This window comes from Pseudopipra pipra, chromosome 15, assembly GCF_036250125.1.
Source record: "Pseudopipra pipra isolate bDixPip1 chromosome 15, bDixPip1.hap1, whole genome shotgun sequence".
Lineage (NCBI taxonomy): Eukaryota > Metazoa > Chordata > Aves > Passeriformes > Pipridae > Pseudopipra > Pseudopipra pipra.
Window position 1 is genome coordinate 18,185,522 of NC_087563.1, and position 21,013 is coordinate 18,206,534.

The 21,013-nt window shown below is 41.3% G+C and overlaps 1 protein-coding gene across 1 annotated transcript; it reads left to right on the plus strand.

Moving 5' to 3' along the window:
• The first annotated feature begins 48 nt into the window (after window positions 1-48).
• Window positions 49-19,890, plus strand: RAD50 (RAD50 double strand break repair protein). The gene is made up of 26 exons (XM_064672269.1): window positions 49-70; window positions 1,450-1,629; window positions 2,017-2,100; window positions 2,345-2,496; window positions 3,303-3,491; window positions 3,646-3,850; window positions 4,228-4,356; window positions 4,601-4,766; window positions 5,445-5,638; window positions 6,187-6,393; window positions 7,235-7,417; window positions 7,612-7,769; window positions 8,294-8,469; window positions 8,572-8,809; window positions 9,307-9,496; window positions 10,357-10,483; window positions 11,253-11,446; window positions 11,749-11,859; window positions 12,419-12,511; window positions 12,592-12,705; window positions 13,454-13,581; window positions 14,381-14,605; window positions 16,671-16,756; window positions 17,194-17,336; window positions 18,652-18,785; window positions 19,129-19,890. Exons 2-26 carry the CDS (start codon window positions 1,501-1,503, stop codon window positions 19,313-19,315), a joined length of 3,942 nt encoding a protein of 1,313 aa, XP_064528339.1. The 5' UTR covers window positions 49-70; window positions 1,450-1,500; the 3' UTR covers window positions 19,316-19,890.
• The last annotated feature ends 1,123 nt before the right edge of the window (window positions 19,891-21,013 follow it).

Sequence of the window (21,013 nt, forward strand, 5' to 3'; positions counted from 1 at the left end):
GGGGCCGCCATGGCGGGGCGGGGCGGGCGCGGGGGCTGCCGGGCCGGGAGCGCGGCGGCGGCGGCGGGAGGTACCGGGGGACCGGGGGGACCGGGGGGACCGGGGGGAGCAGGAGGGACCGGGGCACGGCCGGGGGGACCGGGCGCGGGGGGGCCGGGCTCGGGCGGGCAGGGAGAGGGGCACGGGCAGGGGAAGGGGCAGGGGAAGAGCCGCTTCATGGCCTCCCCCTGGAAAACGCCCGCCCCCGGCGTAGCGCGGAGCTCCGGGCGGGAAAGCCCCGCTGCCACCTCTGCCCCGGCAGGAAATGCCCGTTCTGGGGCCGAACCCCGCCGGGCACCCCCCGAGCCGACCCGGGAGGGCCGAGCCCCAGGGAGGCGGACGGGGGGAGCCCTGAGGGCAGCGCGCTGAGCATGGACCCCTGGAACAGGGGTGGAATACAGAGCCGTACACACCCCTGGAACAGGGGTGGAATACAGAGCCGTACACACCCCTGGAACAGGGGTGGAATACAGAGCCGTACACCCCTGGAACACCCCTGGAATACACAGCCATACACCCCTGGAATATACAGCTGTACACCCCTGGAACACCCCTGAAATACACAGCCATACACCCCTGGAATACACAGCCATACACCCCTGGAACACTCCTGGAATACACAGCCATACACCCCTGGAACAGGGATGGAATACACAGCCATACACCCCTGGAACAGGGATGGAATACACAGCCATACACCCCTGGAACAGGGATGGAATACACAGCCATACACACTCCTGGAACAGGGGTGGAATACACATCCGTACACACCGCTGGAACAGGGGTGCAATACACAGCTGTACATGCCAGGAATACACAGCCATACACCCCTGGAACACCCCTGGAATACACAGCCATACTGGCACCGTTGTGTTTGCTGGGCCTTAGGGTCGGAGTTGCCTCCTCCCGACAGGGGCAGCTCCCACTCCATGACCTGGGAAGGCTCCAGTGTCTTCCCCTTCCCAGCAGGAATCAGGACAAAGTGATGCTGGATGTACCTGTGGGAAACAGGCAGTGGTGAATGGTGTTGGGTGTTGCAGTACAACAGTGGGTTATCATAGAGAAAAATATTGGGGCCTCTTGTGTTTGGGGTATTCTAAAAGCATGTGCATGGGGTTTGTGATGTGGATAAAGGGTTATTTTGGGCCATTGTATTTGATTTAATGACATATACTCTCTTAACTGCATTGATTTATACTCCACTTAACTTGGAGTTGATTAATTTTTGAGTTTAAAACAAATAAGGGTTTTACCTTCATATGTTTTTTACCTCGAACAGTAACTGAGGAGCCTTAACTGTGTTTTTAAGTATATTCATCATATGTTGTGCTTGTATAGGTATTTAGTCAGCTTTCAGTGATCTACTGTGATTTCTGCCCACTGGATTTTTCACAAAGCTCTGTTTTACAGGATTTCTGACATTTACACCTCTGACTTTGGAAGAGAAGAAGTTCAGGAAAAATGTCCAAGATTGAGAAAATGAGTATCCTCGGAGTGAGGAGTTTTGGGGTGGAGGATAAAGACAAACAAATTATCACTTTCTTTAATCCATTAACTATTTTGGTGGGACCAAATGGTGCAGGAAAAACGGTAAGACTTGCTATATGTTTGGGCTTGAGCTGTAAAAGGTCTGAAAGGCCTCAACATTTGAATAATGATCTCTACTGAAAGGTATTAATAATATTGCAGAAGTTGTGCTGTCCACTGCACTGTTGTTTAGCATTATTAGAGATCTGCTTTCTTGCCTGGAATTTACAGATTTTTTCTAGAAAATTGATCCATATCCTGATTAAAACAGATTTCAAAGTAACATGTTTTCATGATACTCAAAAAAATAAGATGTTGTTTCTTATTTCTCTCTCCTCGCATATTTTACTCATTTGTAAATATTTGGGCTGTTAGTGTGCTTTTATCTGTAGTCCATCTTGGTTACTCTAAATTGCCATTATAAGTATGTATTCATTTCTGTTTTCTTAGACTATCATTGAATGTCTTAAATATATATGCACTGGAGACTTTCCTCCTGGAACCAAAGGAAAAACATTTGTTCACGATCCAAAGGTAAGAGTTGTAGTGACTAAATTTGACGTGTATTTACTCCTAAATAAAATACTTCCCTGCACTCGGGGTTGTGAGTGAAACAGGGATGCTCAGGGTGTTGGCAGACTTGGGCTGACTGTATTGTTTCAGGAAAAGCAGAGAGCTGGGGGAGAAGAGAACATTCCCCACAGCTGGGGAGGCACATATTCATTTGGACCTTGAGGAGAATTTTCCGTAACTGGGTTTTCTTTTTGCTTCTGCTGAGATTGCCAATGAAACAGATGTGAGAGCCCAGATCCGGCTGCGGTTCCGGGATGTGAACGGAGAGGTCGTGGCCGTCCAGCGCTCCATGATCTGCACCCAGAAGGGCAAGACTCCGGAATTTAGAACGCTGGAATCTGTCATTACTAGAACAAAGTAAGTTGTCAAGTGTTTTTTTCTTGCTTTGGCATGAAGATCTGTTTGGTTTTGGGATATCTTTAGCATAAGATTAGAGAAAACTCCATAACCTATTCCTAAAAGCTGCCAGAGCTTTTAGATTAAAGGTGTGGAGTTTCACCAATTTATCTGGTAGGTGATTGAAAAATCCTACATTGGACAGCCTCTACGTTAAGGAATCCGTCAGCTTGAATTTATGTGAAAATTGTCTTAGTAATGATAATGGGGAGGCCCTGGCACAGGTTGCCCAGAGAAGCTGTGGCTGCCCCATCCCTGGAAGTGTCCAAGGCCAGGTTGGACAGGGCTTGGAGCAACCTGGGATAGTGGCATCCCTGACCACGGCAGAGGTTTGGAACAAGATGAACTTTGAGGTTCCTTCCAACCCAAACTATTCCATGGTTCTCTGATTGTATGATACAGTTTAAAATTAACATTATGTGGAGTATGTAGGCTTTACTTCCATAAGAACGTTTTCAGTTTCAGATCATTTTTGGCCTGTGTTTAACTCCCATCTCCACTGTTTAATTGTATTTCCTTTACTCCAGAGCGTTTTTGCTCCCTCTGGTGGTTCCACTGAGTTTTAAAACGTGTGACAGTCAGACTACAAATATTGACAGTGTTAAAAGCACCTGTCGAACATGGTAATTATGGGCTTAAAAATTGTTCCTTGTTAAGTTTTCGAATCATTGCATTACAACGAGATTATACTGTTAAAAATGCAGTTTACTGTTCAAAGAACTTGCTGGTAACCTCTTTGGGGATTTTCTTTCCCTGTGCTCGGGCAGGAACGGCGAGAAGATCGGCAGCCTGAGTTCCAAGTGTGCAGAGATAGATCGGGAGATGATCAGTGCCCTCGGGGTTTCCAAATCCGTGCTCAACAACGTCATTTTCTGCCACCAAGAAGAGTCCAACTGGCCCTTAAGTGAAGGAAAGGCCCTCAAACAAAAATTTGATGAGATCTTTTCCGCAACAAGGTTTTTCTCTTTACTGTAATTAAATAAAAGCTAAGTAAGAAAATGTCTTCTCTAATAACGTAGGTGTTGATGAAAATGTCTAGGGCATTGTTTCACACAGCAGCATTGCTATATTGCCAAAAGATCTGAAATTTTTTGTCTTTTTTTTTTAAAGGTATATTAAAGCACTCGAAGCTCTGCGTCAGGTACGGCTGAAACAGAGCTTGAAGGTAAAAGAGTGTCAGACAGAACTGAAATATCTAAAACAAAATAAAGAGAAAGCCCAGGAAATCCAGGATCATCTTAGCAACAGAGAGGCTCAACTGGCTGCTTCTAAGGAGAATGTAAAAACAATTGAGAGCCAGCTTGAACCTCTGAAGGTAACTTGCATGATGATTGTGTTAATACTTTAATACAAAACAGTCAAAAGTCTTACACTTTTATGTCTAATCCTTTGCCCTGAAGCAGAATTAAGCACACCTCAGCTCGCCTGACAGATGCTGCTCTAACCTGTAAACAGTCACTGGAGATTTAGGAACATAGAATTCTTGTAGCAGCATTGATTTTTTTGTTGCTTGATTTTAAACCTCTGAAATTTAGCTGGTATCTGAAACTAAAATGAACACTAAACTGAAACTTAGCTCTCCCTATTTTTTACAAGTATTTTATAATGCTGAGGGTTTTACACTTAAAATAATTGATTATGGGATTCATAAGCTGGTGAGATATTTTACTTCCAGCATTCTTTCTTTTGCAGAGTTCTCTGGCAGCAGTTGAACAGAATCTCACGAAAGTAATGAGGCTGGACAACGATGTGAAGGCCCTCGAGAGCAGGAGGCAGCAAATGGAGAAAGATAATCAAGATTTGCAACAGAAGATGGAAAAGGTTTCCTGTGTGACAAAAATTGAGATTAATTTGTTTTATCAGCCTAAGAAAAATATGTTTTCCAGTTTTTGCTTGTAGCAAATTTTCCCCTTACATGTGTTAGTATAGAAATTCTGCATGGGGGGTGTTTGTCTTTTATTTCTTGAATTCTGTTATAAAAACTGTACAGTTTAAAAACATCAATAATTGACTTATAAATTGAATTAATACAGAATAAAGTTAGCTTTTTGTATTTGGTGTACAGGTTTTCCAAGGAACAGATGAACAACTAAGGGATAGGTACCAGAATCACCAGAGAATAGTGAAGGAGAAGGAGAAGAGATTGTTGGACTATAAACGTGACTTGGACAGAGCCACTAAAGAATGCCAGAGGTTCAACAGTGAGAAATCAGAGCTGCTTGTTGAACGAGGTATTTTAGATTTCATCTATAACCTTATCTTTATTTTTTAATGTAACTCAGATCTGAAGTGGAACTACTGATACTAACTGAAGGGATCTGAACTGGACAGAACTCCTACAATGTGCATCAGTTTGGGCTCAGCTGCACAGTGGGGTGTGGGCACCTTGCAGGGGCCAGGTCTGGGTGTTCTGCTCCCAGAGTTTCTGATGTGCACTTGTTCTGAGCTCTAATTGCAACATGTGGTACATCTTGTCTTAGAACTGAGAAAAACATGGAAGCTGAAAGCCCAGCATTCTCTGTTCACGTGGGGAATGGGGGTCAGTCAGGTAGTGTTCTTTCATACATTGTGTATTCTCTTTTTGATGGATTATGGGAACTTCAGCAGAGCTGCAGTAGTTGAGGCACAGAATATATACTTATATAAAATAAGTTTGGGGTTTGGTTTTTTATCAGAGTAATATTTTTAGTGTTTTAAGAGGCTTGCTTTTAAGTTATTGATTTATTACATTAATAAAAATTTAGTTACCTGAAACAACAATCTCTAGCTGCAGCTTGTTTTTACTCTGTAGCTTTTTGTTTTGTTTAAAAATACTTCCATTTCAAAAGCTTTAATAATTGCAACTGACTTTGAATCCTGAATGTATCTTGGGGTTTTGAACATTCCTGTCACTCTCTCTCTCTGTGGAGGTCGTCTGCAGCTGCAGGCAGATCGTCACCAGGAGCACATCAGGACCAGGGATTCCTTAATTCAGTCCTTGGCAGCACAGCTGGAGCTGGATGGTTTTGAGCGAGCCCCTTTCAGTGAAAGGCACATCACTGGTTTTCACAGGTTGGTGAAGGAGAGACAGGAGAGAGACACAGAAGCTGCAAATCATTTGATGGTAAGAACTTGGTTATTTTAGTAGTGCAGTTAGCATTGCCCATTAGTGTGTTATTGGTCCAGAAGTGTCTTTAAGGTGCTGGGAGGAAGTGTTGGGGGGGAACTGAAGCCATTTTTTTCTGGAATCCTTGCTTGTGGGTTGCCTGAATCTTTCCATGGAGATTAGTTTTGGAACTAGAAGTGGTCATCAAGGCTGTTGGACAGGCAGTTTGTCACATAGGTTTTTCTAGCAGCCCTCATGCAGGTGGATCACTGACAAGCTCAAAAGCCTGAGGAAGAATTACAGTGGGCAGCTGGTTTAAAAATAAGCAGCTTTTCGTTGAAGTCATGTTAAAAATGGAATTCCTCTTATGGAACACTAGTGGTATGATGCATCTGCATTTTCCTGTCAAAAACATTGCAGCAGAAAACTTTGGGCAAGTTCTAGTTTTCTCAGTATTTCAGTGTCTTGTGTTACAGTGGTGACTATTTGCAAACTAGTGGGGAAAAGTATTTTAAATATTTTCCTGTGAAAAAAACAATAAGTATATTGTCACTGACTTCTTTCAGAGAGACTTTGCACGAAAAGAAGCAATGAAACAAAAACAGATAGACGACATGAGAGACAGGAAAACTGGATTAGAAAGAACCATTGACCTGAAGTCAGACATTCAAAATAAGAAACATGATGAGCTGAAGAAAGTCAAATGTGAATTGCAGCAGTTGGAGGGGTTTTCAGACAGAATTAGTGAGCTGGATGAGGAGATTGGCAAGGCGGTAAGTTAATGTGTAACTGAAAGAATTATAGAAGTTTGAAGTAAAAACTTTGGGCTGTATCATTAAAAAAATTGATAAAAACTAAAAAACTTAACCCCCCCTTGATCTTTACTCTGTCAGCTGCAGTTTTGCCTTTTAATACCCACTGTGCTTTGTCTTTTTAGATAGTGCATTCTTTGGGGCAGGGCCTGTTCACTACTTTGGTTTTGGTCAGTGCACACATAGAATATGCTGCTGCTGCTTGGTGAGTTGTAAATAGAGTAATAGCCACAGCTGGTGATAGGAGATTAGTCACCCTTAAATCAGTAGGCCAGAAACGTTGAATTGAAGTGCCACACTACCTACAGTTGTCAAGATAACTTGTCTGTGAGATGGACTATTTGGTTATAAGTGTTTTAGCTGATGAAATATTGTAAAGTTACAAGCATTTTATGTTCCAGCTGAACAGCTGATTATGCCTTTGTAGCCAAATATTTTATGTGTGTTAGCAGTATATGAATTCAGTGCTTGACAGTGTTTTTTCTAGCCTCCTCACTGGGGTAACTCCAAATTTAATATACAGTAAATGCTAAAATAGAGAAAATCAAACTAAATATGAGGGAGCTTCCTGGAGCTATGTCATGTGGTTATGACTTCTGGCAAAAGCATGAGTGACTTGGGGCAGCACTGCTTGCCCCATGCCAGCATCACAGCCTTGGGCCTTTTACATGGATTCTTTACAAATCTTGTGCCTGTCCTGTAGCAGCTGATGAGCTGAAGAGCTTTCTTCTCTTTCCTTTAGTTAGAACTTCATTGATTTGTGTCATTATTTGTGTTTTCTGGCCATTTATTTTTTGTGTAGGAACATGACCTGGAGAAGGCTGAGAGGAACAGCAATGTAGAAACGCTGGAACGGGAGGTACAGACTCTGCAAAGTGAGAAAATAAGCCTGGACAAAGCTCTCAGGAGGTTGGATCAAGAGATGGAGCAGTTGAATCTACACACCACCACAATTACCCAAATGGAGATGCTGAAGAAAGACAAAGTAATTTTTCAATCATTATCTCATAAGAGAGGGACATAAAATTGATACAGTCACTCTAAGATTTGTGTATTTTTCAGATGTCTATCACCAATCAGATGTAAAGCCCTCATAGAAGCCATTACCTTAATTAATGCATTGACTATTATAAACTTGAAGATATGAAAACTTTAATTTAAAATGCTTCATTTCCCCAGGCAGAGAAAGAAGAGCAGATTAGAAAAGTAAAATCAAGACATTCTGAGGAACTAACGTCCCTGTTGGGATACTTCCCAAATAAAAAACAACTTGAAGACTGGCTTCATGGTAAAAATAAAAAGATTAATCAGACAAGGGATACACTTGCTAACCTTAAGTAGGTATTAATTTAATTGTTTATGTCTCCATAAGTATTTGTGGTTTTAAATGTTGGAAAGTTTAATGTGCTCAACATAGTTTTAACCTAAATTCGTTATTGTTTATTTAGGTATTGCAAAATCAGGGAAAGCATCCTACAGTGTTCCTGTAATGTAGAGCTGACACAGTTTGTGCTAGTTGTTAAAATCACAATGTTTGTAGTGTGTCAAAGAGTGATAACAACCTTGAGAGGTTCAGTGATATCTCACAAGCAGCAGTAGATAATGCTATTCTGTAAAGTTTTGTAGGGTTTTATTTGTTAGAAAGGAGTTTCTCATCAGATAGAAAACTAAAGGGATTTAAAATGAAACACTTTGATCTATAGCATAGTCACTGCTATAGATTGGCTGAAAAATCATTGAAGAAGTGGTGAACAGCTCTGGAATACCAATTTTAGATTAACTTCCTATGGTTTTGGTTTTGCTTAAACAGTTTAAATCTTTGGTTTTGGGAAATAAAAGAGTTTCTTCACTGATGTTTCAGCAAGCGACTGGCATTGGTAGAAAATGACAAAACTTACGCCAGTAATGAGCTAAAAAAAAAAGAAGCACAGTTGTCCCAGCATGAAGCAAAACTTTTTGATGTTTGTGGAAGTCAAGATTTTGACAGTGATCTGAACAAACTTCAAGATGAAATTGAAAAAAGTTCCAAACAGCGAGGTAAATTCATGCATAGCTCTGCTTTTTCTCCCTAAAGCACTGATTTAGCTCTGCTTATGAACTGTTTATTCAACATGAGTCTTCTGTTTGCTTTTCTGCCAGCTGTGCTTGCTGGAGCCACTGCAGTCTATTCCCAGTTCATTACACAACTGACAGAGGAGAGCCAGTCTTGCTGCCCAGTGTGCCAGCGAGTTTTTCAGACTGAAGCTGAACTGCAGGATGTCATCAGTGACCTGCAGTCCAAGCTGCGCCTGGCCCCAGACAAGCTGAAGTCAACAGAGACTGAGCTTAAAAGGAAGGAGAAAAAACGGGATGAAATGATGAGCCTTAAACCACTGAGGTGGGGTACTAAGCAAACCAGATTGTTGCAAGCTGTTTTCTTGCAAATGCTTGTTTTCTGATTATTAAAACTATCAAGGAGGCTTTATTTTAGGACTAGTTAATTCATCTCATTGTTAATTTATCTAGTTAATTTATTTTGTTGAGATATTTTGAGAGCATTTGAGAATATATGAGGGTAGAGCTTTCCTTCACAAGAGGGCACTCTAGTACAGTGGATTATACCTTCTCATGGGCACTTGCTGTAATTAAGTTAAAAACCAAAAGAGATTTTGCTTGTTTTGTTTCATCTCACCTGTCTAAAATGAGGGATTATTACCTTAGCTGGGTATGTAACAAAAGCTTAGTTGAATGTGGGCAAGGTTAAGGGGTTACTATTTTGGTTAAATTTAATCTTCCACTATTAAATCATATCACAGATTTTATGATCTTGAATGTCTTCAATTTATGCTGCTGGTTTTGACAAAAGAAATTTTAGGGATTTATATCTTATTTAAGGCAAACTGTAGTTGAACTTGAAGAAAAGGAAATTCCAGACCTGAGGAACAAGATCCTGAATGCAAACAGAGATTTAACAGGCCTGAAGGGTGAGATAGAAGAACAGGAATCATTCCTGCAGACAGCTTTGTCTGAGGAGGGAGGTGCCAAAGTGTGTTTACAGGATATAACACTGATGGAAAGGTACCAGGTATGCTTTGGTCATTTTTTTTAATATATAAAATTATATTCACTTGCTAGGATTTAAATGTGTAGTTATTCAGTAATATGACATAACTTTAAGGTCTTTATTTTAAAATACTTTAAAAGACAGTATAACACAGATGATCTTGGTACTAATAAAATTCATGTTTTACATAATGATTTTTTCTTTCAAGGACCACAGAGTACCTTGAGTTCTGATTCAATTCTGTGCTAGTAACTGGAAGAAAAGATATAATGCAGAACATGAGCAGGACCACAAGTACACCAAAGTGTTTCTCAGTCCTCATAGTTGTTATAGTTCAGTGTATTCTCAGCACCTCACATGTGCTTCCATTCCCATGGTTCTGTGCCCTCTGAATATATGGTAAAGGGAAAGAGGAATCCTACACTTTTTGTTATTCTGGCACAGAAGACTGTTTTGAACAGTCTTCACACCTTAATACCAACACAAAATCTTTGCTTGCCTGAGAATCATCTTGGAACAATGAGACAGAGGATGTGGGGCCAGGCAAAGGACAGAGAGCATTTCCCAGGTGGGAGATGGCAGCAGCTCCCGAGGCTCCAGCAGTTCCATTGTCCCAGGGACAAGCTGTACATTTACCTGTCCTGAGAGGGGCTGAGAATGCCAAAAGCCCATCCATCCACACTGACTGATTTCCTCCCCAGTTAGGAATTCCAGTTTCTAGCAGCCTGTGGCTGACACAACCCAACTGCTAATGATGTGACATTGCTCCAGAGGAGGGGGGGAATTTGAAGGTGCCTGAGCTTATTCTTAGTGCCAAAGATTAAAAAATACATTGTTGAACACTAGTACAATAGTAATAGTATTTTCCCTTATACTTTCAGACTGATATTAGGGATATGGAACGGAAAATTGCTCAGCAGGAGGCTAAACTGCTGGGGGTAGATTTAAGTAGAACTGTTCTGCAAGTAAGCCAAGAAAAACAGGAGAAAAAACACTTGTGGGATACAGGTAGGCCTTACAAAACTGGTATTTAATTTTTATACTGGAAATAATGTTCCAAACTTCCTGCCATTAACATTTGAGTTAACTTATTTTACATTCTGAAGTAACTGTATTCCCCTAGTTTGTTGTTACGGGTTTTTGGAGTCATAGAGTCATCACAGAATCCCAGAATCAGCTGGGTTGGAAGGGACCTCCGAGATCATCCAGTCCAACCCTTGATCCAACCCCGCCGTGGTTCCCAGCCCACGGCACTGATGCCACATCCAGTCTGTCCTTAAACACCTCCAGGGATGGAGAATCCACCACTTCCCTGGGCAGCCCATTCCAATGGCTGAGCACCCTCTCTGGAAAGAAATTCTTCCTAATGTCCAACCTAACCCTCCCCTGGCACAGCTTTAGACCGAGCCCTCTTGTCTTGCTGATCATTACCTGGGAAAAGAGACCAACCCCCCCCGGCTCCCCCCTCCTGTCAGGGAGTTGCAGAGAGTGAGGAGGTCTCCCCTGAGCCTCCTCTTCCCCAGGCTGAGCCCCCCCAGCTTCCTCAGCCTCTCCTCACAGCACTTGTGCTCCAGTCCCTTCCCCAGCCTCGTTGCTCTTCTCTGGACCTGCTCCAGGACCTCAATGTCCTTCCTGAACTGAGGACCCAGAATGGACACAGCACTCCAGGGGTGGCCTCCCCAGCGCTGAGTCCAGTCGTACCAGCCTGATTTAGAGTAAAAGGAAGACAGTAATGGTTTTAAGAACAGATTGACCATTTCACTGTTTTCGTCTGCAGTTACTGGTAAAATTGAGTTGAATCAGAAGCTCAAGCAGGACCAGCAGAGTCAGATTCAGCAGCTGAAGAGCACAGTGAACGAGCTGAGGGCAGAGAGGCTGCAGATTGTGAGCAGCATGCAGCGCCGGCAGCAGCTGGAGGAGCAGAGCGTGGAGCTCAGCACTGAGGTGCAGTCCTTGGGCAGGGAGATCAAGGTGAGAAATACCCTTTGTTATTTAACCCTTGGCCGTGTCATCCTTGAAGTAAAAAATAATAATCTTGGTGTGTTAACATTGTCTCTAATCCTGGCCAGTGAGATGTGTTTTTAGGTGTTTGTCCTGTGCTGCTTTTGTGTATCTTGGGCAATATCCAGAACTTTATTAACATGTTTGTTTGTTGTTTTTTTTAATACACCCAAAAAAGAAAAGTAACCACGTTGCTGTTTTTACCAGTTGAAAAATTACTGATTTTTAACAGAATGTGAAAATAAAAAGGACTTTTTCCAACTGCTTTTCAGGAAGCAAAAGAACAAGTATTTCCTTTGGATGCAACTTTAGAAAAACTGCAGCAGGAGAAGGAGGATCTAGTGAATAAAAGGACTACAAGTAATAAAGAAACACAAGAGAAGGTTTGTTTGCTCTTGGCATAGCTGGGAGATAGGATTAGATACTGTTTTTCGGGCATGTATGGAAACTGTGGTAAAGAGTTTATTTTCAGGAAAGGGCAGTAACTTCAGCAGATGCTTGAGATTGGTGGAGCTTTTAGGGAAGAAAAGGAACATAAGTCAGACAGGACATGAACTCAATTGTAATTAACCTTTGGCAGTCTTGACAAACAGTTTCTTGGGACATTTGGCAATATTTATTGCCCATGGGTTGAAAAGCCCTTCCTGATAGACCTAAGAGGAATGGCAAAGGTGGCCATCACCTGTCCTTGCCAAGGGTCACAGTTGCTTTTCCCAGGTGAAGGAGCTCTCTTGTGTAAGCACCATTTGTTTTGAGAGACATTTTCATGGTTATAAGGAGCATTTGGATCTCAAAAGCTGAAGGCTTTATTAGATAATTAAAGAGAGTTATGATAAGTGATTGTACTTTGGCAGTAGAGTTATCCAGTGTCTCATCTTTGATGCAGGGCACATCTGCTCGTGGACTTCAGACCACATTTCATTTGAAATCTTTTCTCTGCAGATAAATGGCATCAATGAGAAAGTTAAAGATATAAACAAGTACATGAAAGAAATTGAAAACTATATTCAACAAGGAAAAGAAGACTATAAAAAGGTAATCTAAAAACCAGACAATAAAAAGTTTGCATGGAAAGTACTTCTGTGCTTAAATCATATACCATTTTATTTCTTTAGCAAAAGGAGTCTGAACTTGATGAAGTAAATTCTCATTTGGCTGCCTGTGAGAAACAGAAGGAAAAGATAAGTAAAGAGATGGAAGTGACTCGACAAGATATTGACACTCAAAAGGTGGATGTATTGCTTTTGTGGTTGAAATAATTCCTAGTTTTGGTTTAAATCTGCCTAGGTCTGTAGTGGTGCAAAATTTTAATTCCTTCTAATTTATTTAACAAGCTGTTAGGCAAAATAGCTTCTATCCATGCATTAGGCTGAAAAAAATCTTGAGATATGTGTATGCAAATTCAAAAAACATTTAACTGTCATCTTAGGGTATTTCCAAAAGGGTTAAGTCTGTTGGGATAGTAACCAGCATTTTCAGGAGTATCTTTGTGTGGAGAAAACGTGCCTTTTTAAGTAAAATACCAAAAGTTGCTAGTTACTCCAGATTTTATCACGTACTTTAAATTCCTGTGTATATATTTCAAACACTGCTTATGTTCTTCATAGGAAATATGTCTTACCCATTCTACCCCTCCACTTACTGTCTAACTTGTAGAAGTGAGATAGGGGGCTTGGTTAAATCTCATCCTAAACTACTTATCCCATTTGAAACATTGATTAATATTCACACACAGAATCAGTTGTGTTCACCTGTGAAAGTAAATACTATGTTACTCCAGTTTGAAAGCTGAAATAATACTGCTGATTTCCATGGTGCTCCTTTTCTAGCACAAGATAAGTGCTCACTGTGATAATTTTGGTTGTTGTCAATTATTATATGTTTGCAGAATGCTTAGAGTTGTACAGAACTCATACATTGTAATTGAGAACCAATATACTGAAACACTGTACACCTCCTTGCTTTCTGGGGAGGCAGGTACAGGAAAGGTGGCTGGAGGATAATCTGACTTTGAGGAGCCGGAATGAGGAGCTAAAAAAAGTTGAAGACAAGATAAAACAACTTATGAAGGAGATGGGAGAAATGAAAGTACCCCAAATGAAAAAGTAAGCACCTTCAAAACAGAATGGCTCTGCAGAAGAATTCAGGCAATATCTGAATGTTGTACTCACTGTGTTTTCATGTGCCCTGGTCCTCTTTTCTCCCCAGACATGTAGACCACTTCCTTCACACCTGTATTTGCTTCACGTCCCCATGACAACAACATAAATGACTCAGTGAAATTACATAGTGCTTCTGGCTAGAAATAGAAATATGTGCTCCTACCTGTTCCAACCTAATCCTTTTTCATGATGTTCACTGCTAAATCCACATTTAAATAATTCATACTTCTAGATAAGAATATTTAGTTTTCATTTTCAGTCTGCTCACTTAGGTCCCAGCAGCAAATTCTATGTTTACCTCAGTAGTTTAATAATAATTGCTCAGATAATAAACACTTTTGAAAAGTAATTATCCCTCTGCTGGTTCTTGCATGTGAAAGATTTATTTAGCTTGCTAGAGCTTACCCAATAATTTTTCTTATTTTGCTTGGTGTATCCTAGTTAAATTCCACCTATGAAATTAATTATTTTTTATAATTCTGTTAATAGCACTTTAGCATTTGAACTTGACACCCTGCTTCTCCCACTCAGAATAGTGGTTTGAATATGTTCTTAACAAACTTTAAAATGTTTTTATTTCAATAATGTCTTTGTTTCAGTGGCATTAGTGCTATAATTTAAACTGTTACAGACTTTAAAGATACAATATAATGAGCTACTGTCTAGCATGAATGAGAACCCTGATTAAAAAATCGTGTAACCCTGAATACAAAAGACTTGTGTATCAATTATGGTTTCACAGTGAACAGAAGCATTTGGAGGAGAGAATAGAATCTCTGAAAAGGAACCATCACGTCGCCCTTGGCCGCCAGCGTGGGTTTGAGGAAGAGATTGTTCGGTTCAGGAAGGAGCTTCGAGAGCCACAGTTCAAAGATGCAGAGGACAAATACAGGGACATGATGATTGTCATGAGAACAACAGAGCTGGTGAACAAAGATCTGGACCTTTACTACAAGGCTCTTGATAAGTAAGTATTGTCATGTGAGGGTCATTCTGAAATGTTTTCGTCTTTATCAATAACCTTGATGCAAAAGCAGCTTTCAGTTCTGGGCTTCCAGGATAACCTAGAAATGGTAAATGGATACAATTCTTTGAGATATATAACAATTTGTCTTTATAAATTCTGGCATTTAAATATTAGGATAACGTAACAAGGTACAACTTTTAAAGTAAATTAATGCAACCACACTAGAAACTGCACAGGATTGGTATGATGTAGGATATCTGTAAGTTAATGTCTATAATGTACAGATAGTAAATACATTGATGGTAATAATTGGATTTTAATACAGTCATAGATAAGTCTGATGATCGCTATAATTTCATTCCCAGTTCTCTGTAGGACTTGTTTGTGTGGTTGTACATGTTAGGACTCATATTTGGAGTGCAACAGTTGGAGAGAGATAAGGAAAGGTGAAATCCATGTTTAAATCCATTATTAACCTGGGTCTCTCTACTTTCATTTCTATAGCAGTGTCTTTTAGCACCTTCTGGTCATATCTTAACATGGATAAGATATGCCAGGTAGATTTTTTGTTTCCCATGATCATCTGCTGAGGTAAACTATTGTGTTTTTGATTATTACAATATAGAGGTGCTTTTTGCCCTTTTCCAGCGTGGGTGGTTTTGTGCTTATATCAAAGAAGGCAAGATCATAAGAAACACGTCTGGCATTTGATGGAAAGTGTAACAAACTTTGTGATTGTTTCTGTTTCCTCTGGAAGCTTATTTGCTAGTCTTGGGCTGACTGGCCAAAAAGGGCATCTCCAAATTTGTGACCATGTACAAAGTAAAACATGTGGCTCCCTGAACTCCCCTGTTTGCTCAGCTGTAATGGTGGAATAGCACCGAGCTGTGTGTGATTCTTCCCTTTCAGCTGCAGTGCAAATGCACTCCAAGAATTTCCTTTTTAGAATTAGGCTCTTTTTGTATGCTATCAAATCATCTATTGTTTCTATTTAAGGCTAAACAGGAAAACAGGCTTGTAATTTCAAGAAAAATAGATAAGCATCACTTATGGGTAATCGTCTGAAAAATCGGTGAGACGAAATTCTACCTCCAGTGACCAGAGCTGGGGATGGGGCTGGGAAAGCCAACACTGTGGGTGTTCTGTGCTATCAGCTGATCTTTATTGACTTAATATTTAGAGCTTGTGATAAATATTGATGAGGAATGCATTCTTGGGGTTAATTTAGTAAATTGTTGAAAACACTTCGGTTTTAACTTAACAATCCCCAGAGCAGGTGGAAGAGCAGAGGTGGGAAAAATATATGTAAAAGTGCATTTCAGAAGGATTATTTTATTTCTGCTATGCTTTTTGTGCTATGTTCGCTTGCCATAAATTGAGCAAGCTTTTTTTTTATTCTAGAGTAGTTTTTCTCTAAAAAACAAGTCAGAAATGCAGCATCCTGTCCTTTCCTGAACACTATCTAGGACTTTATCTGTTAATGAACTAAAATCATGCTGATATATTCACCAGGGAAATTAAATTCAAAATTATTAATGACATTCTGTGTTACTCTTGCTGCTGAAGAGAAAGGCAGTTCTAGTCATAATGCCTGTTTGGGTAATTATAAAATTACATTCTTGATAAAAATTCTCTGCTCTGGGGAGACTTCAGGTTCTCCTTTCCTATTGGTGATGGCACTGTTGGGGGACTGTGCTGAAGAGTAACACTTGTTCTGGAAGGCTTACCATGAGATTCATCTTCTTGGTGTCAGTTTGAAAATACACCTCACACATAAATTCTCTTGAAAAGTCAAGTAAAGTGGAACAAGTGGAAATAACTTTATCTACGTTACTTTCCTACTTCTTGAGACTGAGCTGTTTCTGACAATAAAATTATTTACACAATAGTGTGTCGTTAGTCTTTAAATGCTTCTGCATTCAAAATCAACTGGTATTTCCTCTATTTTTAGTAAAAGTGTTTAGGGAATGGAAAGGGAGCCGCTGCCTGCCCTAAAGCCCCTGTAGTCCATAGCAGTCCATGGTTGCATCGCTAACATTTTGTGGGTTTTGTTGCTGTTCTTTAGAGCAATAATGACATTTCATAGCATGAAGATGGAAGAAATCAACAAAATAATTCGTGAGCTTTGGCGAAGCATTTACAGAGGGCAAGGTTTGTAATGTTTTTTATTAGTTTATCCCATGTGTATCCATTTGATATCAAGCACTGCATATGGAACAGTGTTTGTTCTCAAGATGGAAAATCTGGCATCTGAAAATAGTTGGTTTCGTTGTAAAGGCTACATCTGTTCTTCACCACTGTAATCTTTTTATTACACATTAAAATTGCAGGATAAATAGAGTACACAGTAAACTGCAGGATAAATAGAATTACTTTTCCCGTCCAAAAGTAAGGTTTCCTTGAGGCAGAGGAAATGCAGGAGTTCATTCTTTCCATTTCGGAAAAATTAATGTCAAAGATGTATCTGTTAGTGGGAGTTCTGAACTGAATTTTTATTGTTACTGCATATTACACCTCATCTCCCTTTAATCCTGTGTTATTTTTAAAGATTTTTGATAATGTAAAAACCGTCTCCTTCCCATTTTCAGATATTGAATATATAGAAATTCGTTCTGATGCCGACGAGAACGTCTCAGCCGCTGATAAGAGAAGAAACTACAATTACAGGGTGGTGATGGTGAAGGGAGACACGGCCCTGGACATGCGAGGGAGATGCAGTGCTGGGCAGAAGGTGATGGCTTTTTGTGTTTAGTGCCCAGGGGTTCTGAGAGCAGACCCAGGTGGATGCAGAGGAGTCTCGTGTTCAGAAGGGACCGAAGCACAGGCGGCTCCAGCTCTGATTTATAGTTGTGTACAACTCCACTGTCTGGGTGTTGCTGTCAATGTATTATTCTGCAATATGTGATTCTGAACATCTGAACCCTGCATTGTTTCAGTTGGGCACCAGACTGGTTCCTTTCAGGGGTGAAGGCTTTGACTTCCCTCTCTCCTCAAGTTCAGCTCCTCCCAGTCTGAGGTTACCACAGCTTTAGGTCAATCAATTTGTTCCCATGTTTTTTATTTTCCTGAGCCTTTGGTCTTCTTTTTGCATCTACCTCTTAAGTTGACAGGACCTCTTTCCCTCCACATTTTGTTTCTCTCCTACTGCTGACTGTAACCTTTCAGTTCATGTCACCAAGCCATCCTTCCAGGTATTGCCTTTCCTTCTGTGCTGTCAGCTCACAGCTCTGTGCTCTGCCCATTCTTCTGTCCCAGTGCTTTAACAACACACTGGCCAAGAGGCCTGATGTCACCAGCCATGACAGACCTGTGGTCAGAAGTTCCTCACAGCCACACCCCCACACGTTGGGGCTGCAGAGTTGTTTCCACCTGCCTGGTGTGTTGTCTCCTGGAGCAGTTTAGATGTTGCGTTGCAGTCCTATGTAAATGAGAGCGAAACCTGAACAAGTTTCTGAGCCGATATTCTGAGAATTCTTTGATCATGAACTGAGGTGCCAGCAGTCGTGATAATTGGAAAATATTTTTGGCAGCACAGTTTCCATCGAGTGACCTGTAATTTGCACTAGTTCAGGAGATCTTACAGGTATGATTAGGCATGTTGATGCAAAACTAACATGTACGGTGGCAAACCCTGCTGTCTTCAGTTTTAGTAAGTAGTCAGGAGTTCAGTAACTCAAACTTAGTGATGCAGGCAAATTTCCACCCTCCCTGTGCAGTAGGATGGGCTTGCACAGAGAGTGGAGGTAATGCAGGTGGCAGTTTGTAGCTTCCTTACCTCAGATTAGAATCCTTACTTCCAATATCTCCTGAATTTTGAGTACTTGACTTCTTTGTGGAGTCCATCTTTCAATTCAAACTTGGAAGTTGTGATGTAGTTTTTCAGTAATTAATTAGTTATTGTCATTTTGTGAACTATCAGCACATTGTTCTGTAAGCTTCAGTCACAGATTGCAATGGAATTAAAAATAGTTCGTCACATGTAGAACCTCTTTAAACACTTTGGAGAGTGAGGGTTTTTTGTTGTTTTTTTTATTTCTTTCCATTAGGTGCTTGCTTCTCTTATTATTCGCCTTGCTCTGGCAGAAACATTCTGTCTCAACTGTGGTATCCTGGCCCTGGATGAGCCCACAACCAACCTCGACCGAGAAAACATCGAGTCTCTGGCACATGCCCTCATGGAGTGAGTGAGCTCTCCTTGTGACACTGAAAGATGGGTATTTCTCAGGTGGTCAGAGTAGTTGGCAGTAGTGAATTACATTTTAAGATGGCACATCTTGGCATCTGCAAATACTCATGCAAAGCAGTAGCCTTAAATTCCCTCTCTCTGGAAAAGAAAAAGTATTTCTTAAATAATTTGAGGTTTTTTTTTTTTAATGTGGGTAAAAATAGCGGCTAATCAGCATTAGGTTGGTCGATGGTTCATATCACTGGTTATGGACAGCTGAATTTTTGTGCTGTGTGTTTACAAGTTCTCTAAAAGCAGCACCTGCTTTAGATAAACACACAATAATATCTCCTTGCAGGATCATAAAGAGCCGCTCCCAGCAGCGGAACTTTCAGCTCCTGGTGATAACTCACGATGAAGATTTTGTTGAACTTCTGGGCCGTTCTGAGTACGTGGAAACGTTCTACAGGATCAGGAAGAACACTGACCAGTGCTCTGAGATCATGAAATGCAGTGTCAGCTCCCTGGGCTCGTATGTTCATTAGAACCTCCAGTGAGGACACACTACAGACAGCCTGACTGATACATTATACACTGCCTGGATTGACAGAGCTCACGTGAAGGTGTCTGAACATATGGTTCCTTTGCATTGTAATCTGTTGAAGTTTTGTCACAATTTTAGCCAGAGTCTAGAACTGTAAGACTTTTAAACTTCATCTCTTTCTACATATTTCTGGAATTTCTTAGGAATCGCCATGATTTGAAAGAATTTAAATGAATACCAGGCAGTTTAATTTAGGTGTATTCTGTGCTTTAAAAGGGAAAATAAAGTTGTGAGTTCTTTGTGTAGGTCCTGTTAGGGAGATCCACTGCAGATTCTCTGGAACAGCTGCAGCTCTGTCAATGGAATAGGGCCTGCCCTCCCTCTCTGGCAAGGTCAGCATGGGTGGGTGTCTCGTGTTCATAGCACCCACCTGGTCTACCCAAAATTCACAAGCTTCCAAGGGAACTTTTACTTCTTTCTGTACAAGATAACCTAACTCTGGCTGCTCAAAGACACAGTCTTCCCCAAGTCTAACAGTTTGTTTGAGAATAAAGCAAAGCCCTGTCTCTAACCAGAGGAATGAGTGAATTCTCTTTGCTCAGTGAGTTCATGGCAGTGATTGTGAACATGAAAATGGTACAGAAGTGCCTCAGAGAGTTGATGTGTGTGGATGCTGAGCTTCACCTGCCCAGCTGTGGGTTTCCTTGGCATGGCAGCCTGAGGGAGCCTGCTGCTCACTTGGGGTGACAATGGAAAGCCAAGGGCTGGCCTGTCCCAAAATGCAAAGGGCCTGATGGCCTCGAGTCCTGCAGACAGGAGTTCTCACAATGTTCCTTTCTGCCTCCAAAGCCCCGAGGGCAGGGACTTACCTGTCTCTCTTTATTTGTAGGCAAGTAGGAGGCACCTCTTCTGCCTTGAGCTCTTGGTAAGAGTCCACAAGCAGAAGCTGCACTTTAATTCTTTGAATCCTTGCAGTCAGCAGTGACCAGCTGAAGCTCCTCAGCAAACTGTGACCAAAGCTGTAAGATGGGGATGGTTCTCTCTGGCTGAGAACATTGCCTGCTGTCTTCCTCCTCCTCCAGGGTGCAGGAATGCCTTTATTTTGCAGGGTGAGGAGCAGCTGACAGGGTTGGGGGTGTGGGCAGACCTGGCACCTGTGGGCAGGGGTGAGGGGCACCCCTTAAGGAGTAATGGCAGAACCCAAGCCCTTCAACTATGGATTATTTCCACCTCAGTTTTCTGAAAGCCACCAGTCATGGGAAACCACTCAAAGATAAGTGAATGAATGGGACTTCCTAGCAATTACGTTTTCACCAATTCCCCAAAAAAGCAATGAACACACAACTGGGGAGGGAGGTGGGGAGAGCAGGCAAAGGAAATGCTACTAACGGGCATCATGTTTGCAGTTTTAAACAAGAAGCATCACTGACTCTAGTACTACTTCCTGAAGGGAAATTTTCTTAAAGATACAATCAACAGAAAAAAAAAAACCTTTGAAATTTCAAGTTTTCCTGTGCAACTCGTTTATTTTAGCATGACATGTACACCCCAGCTCTGCACTGTCTTCAGAAGGAACTCCCCAACCTTTGTCTATTCTGAACTGCTCTTTCCCCCAAGCTAAAACCATGACTTGCAGTTTCTCTATGAAGTCCTTTGGGCACATTTTTGCCTAAACCAGCCTTTCTCTGCTCCCCAGCTG

Excerpts from the sequence above, each read along its gene's own strand:
- RAD50 (XM_064672269.1), top strand. The coding sequence starts at position 1,501 with ATGTCCAAGATTGAGAAAATGAGTATCCTCGGAGTGAGGAGTTTTGGG. Across the intron at positions 8,470-8,571 it reads AAAAAGTTCCAAACAGCGAG|CTGTGCTTGCTGGAGCCACT; the intron begins GTAAATTCATGC and ends CTTTTCTGCCAG. Across the intron at positions 17,337-18,651 it reads GATGCAGTGCTGGGCAGAAG|GTGCTTGCTTCTCTTATTAT; the intron begins GTGATGGCTTTT and ends TCTTTCCATTAG.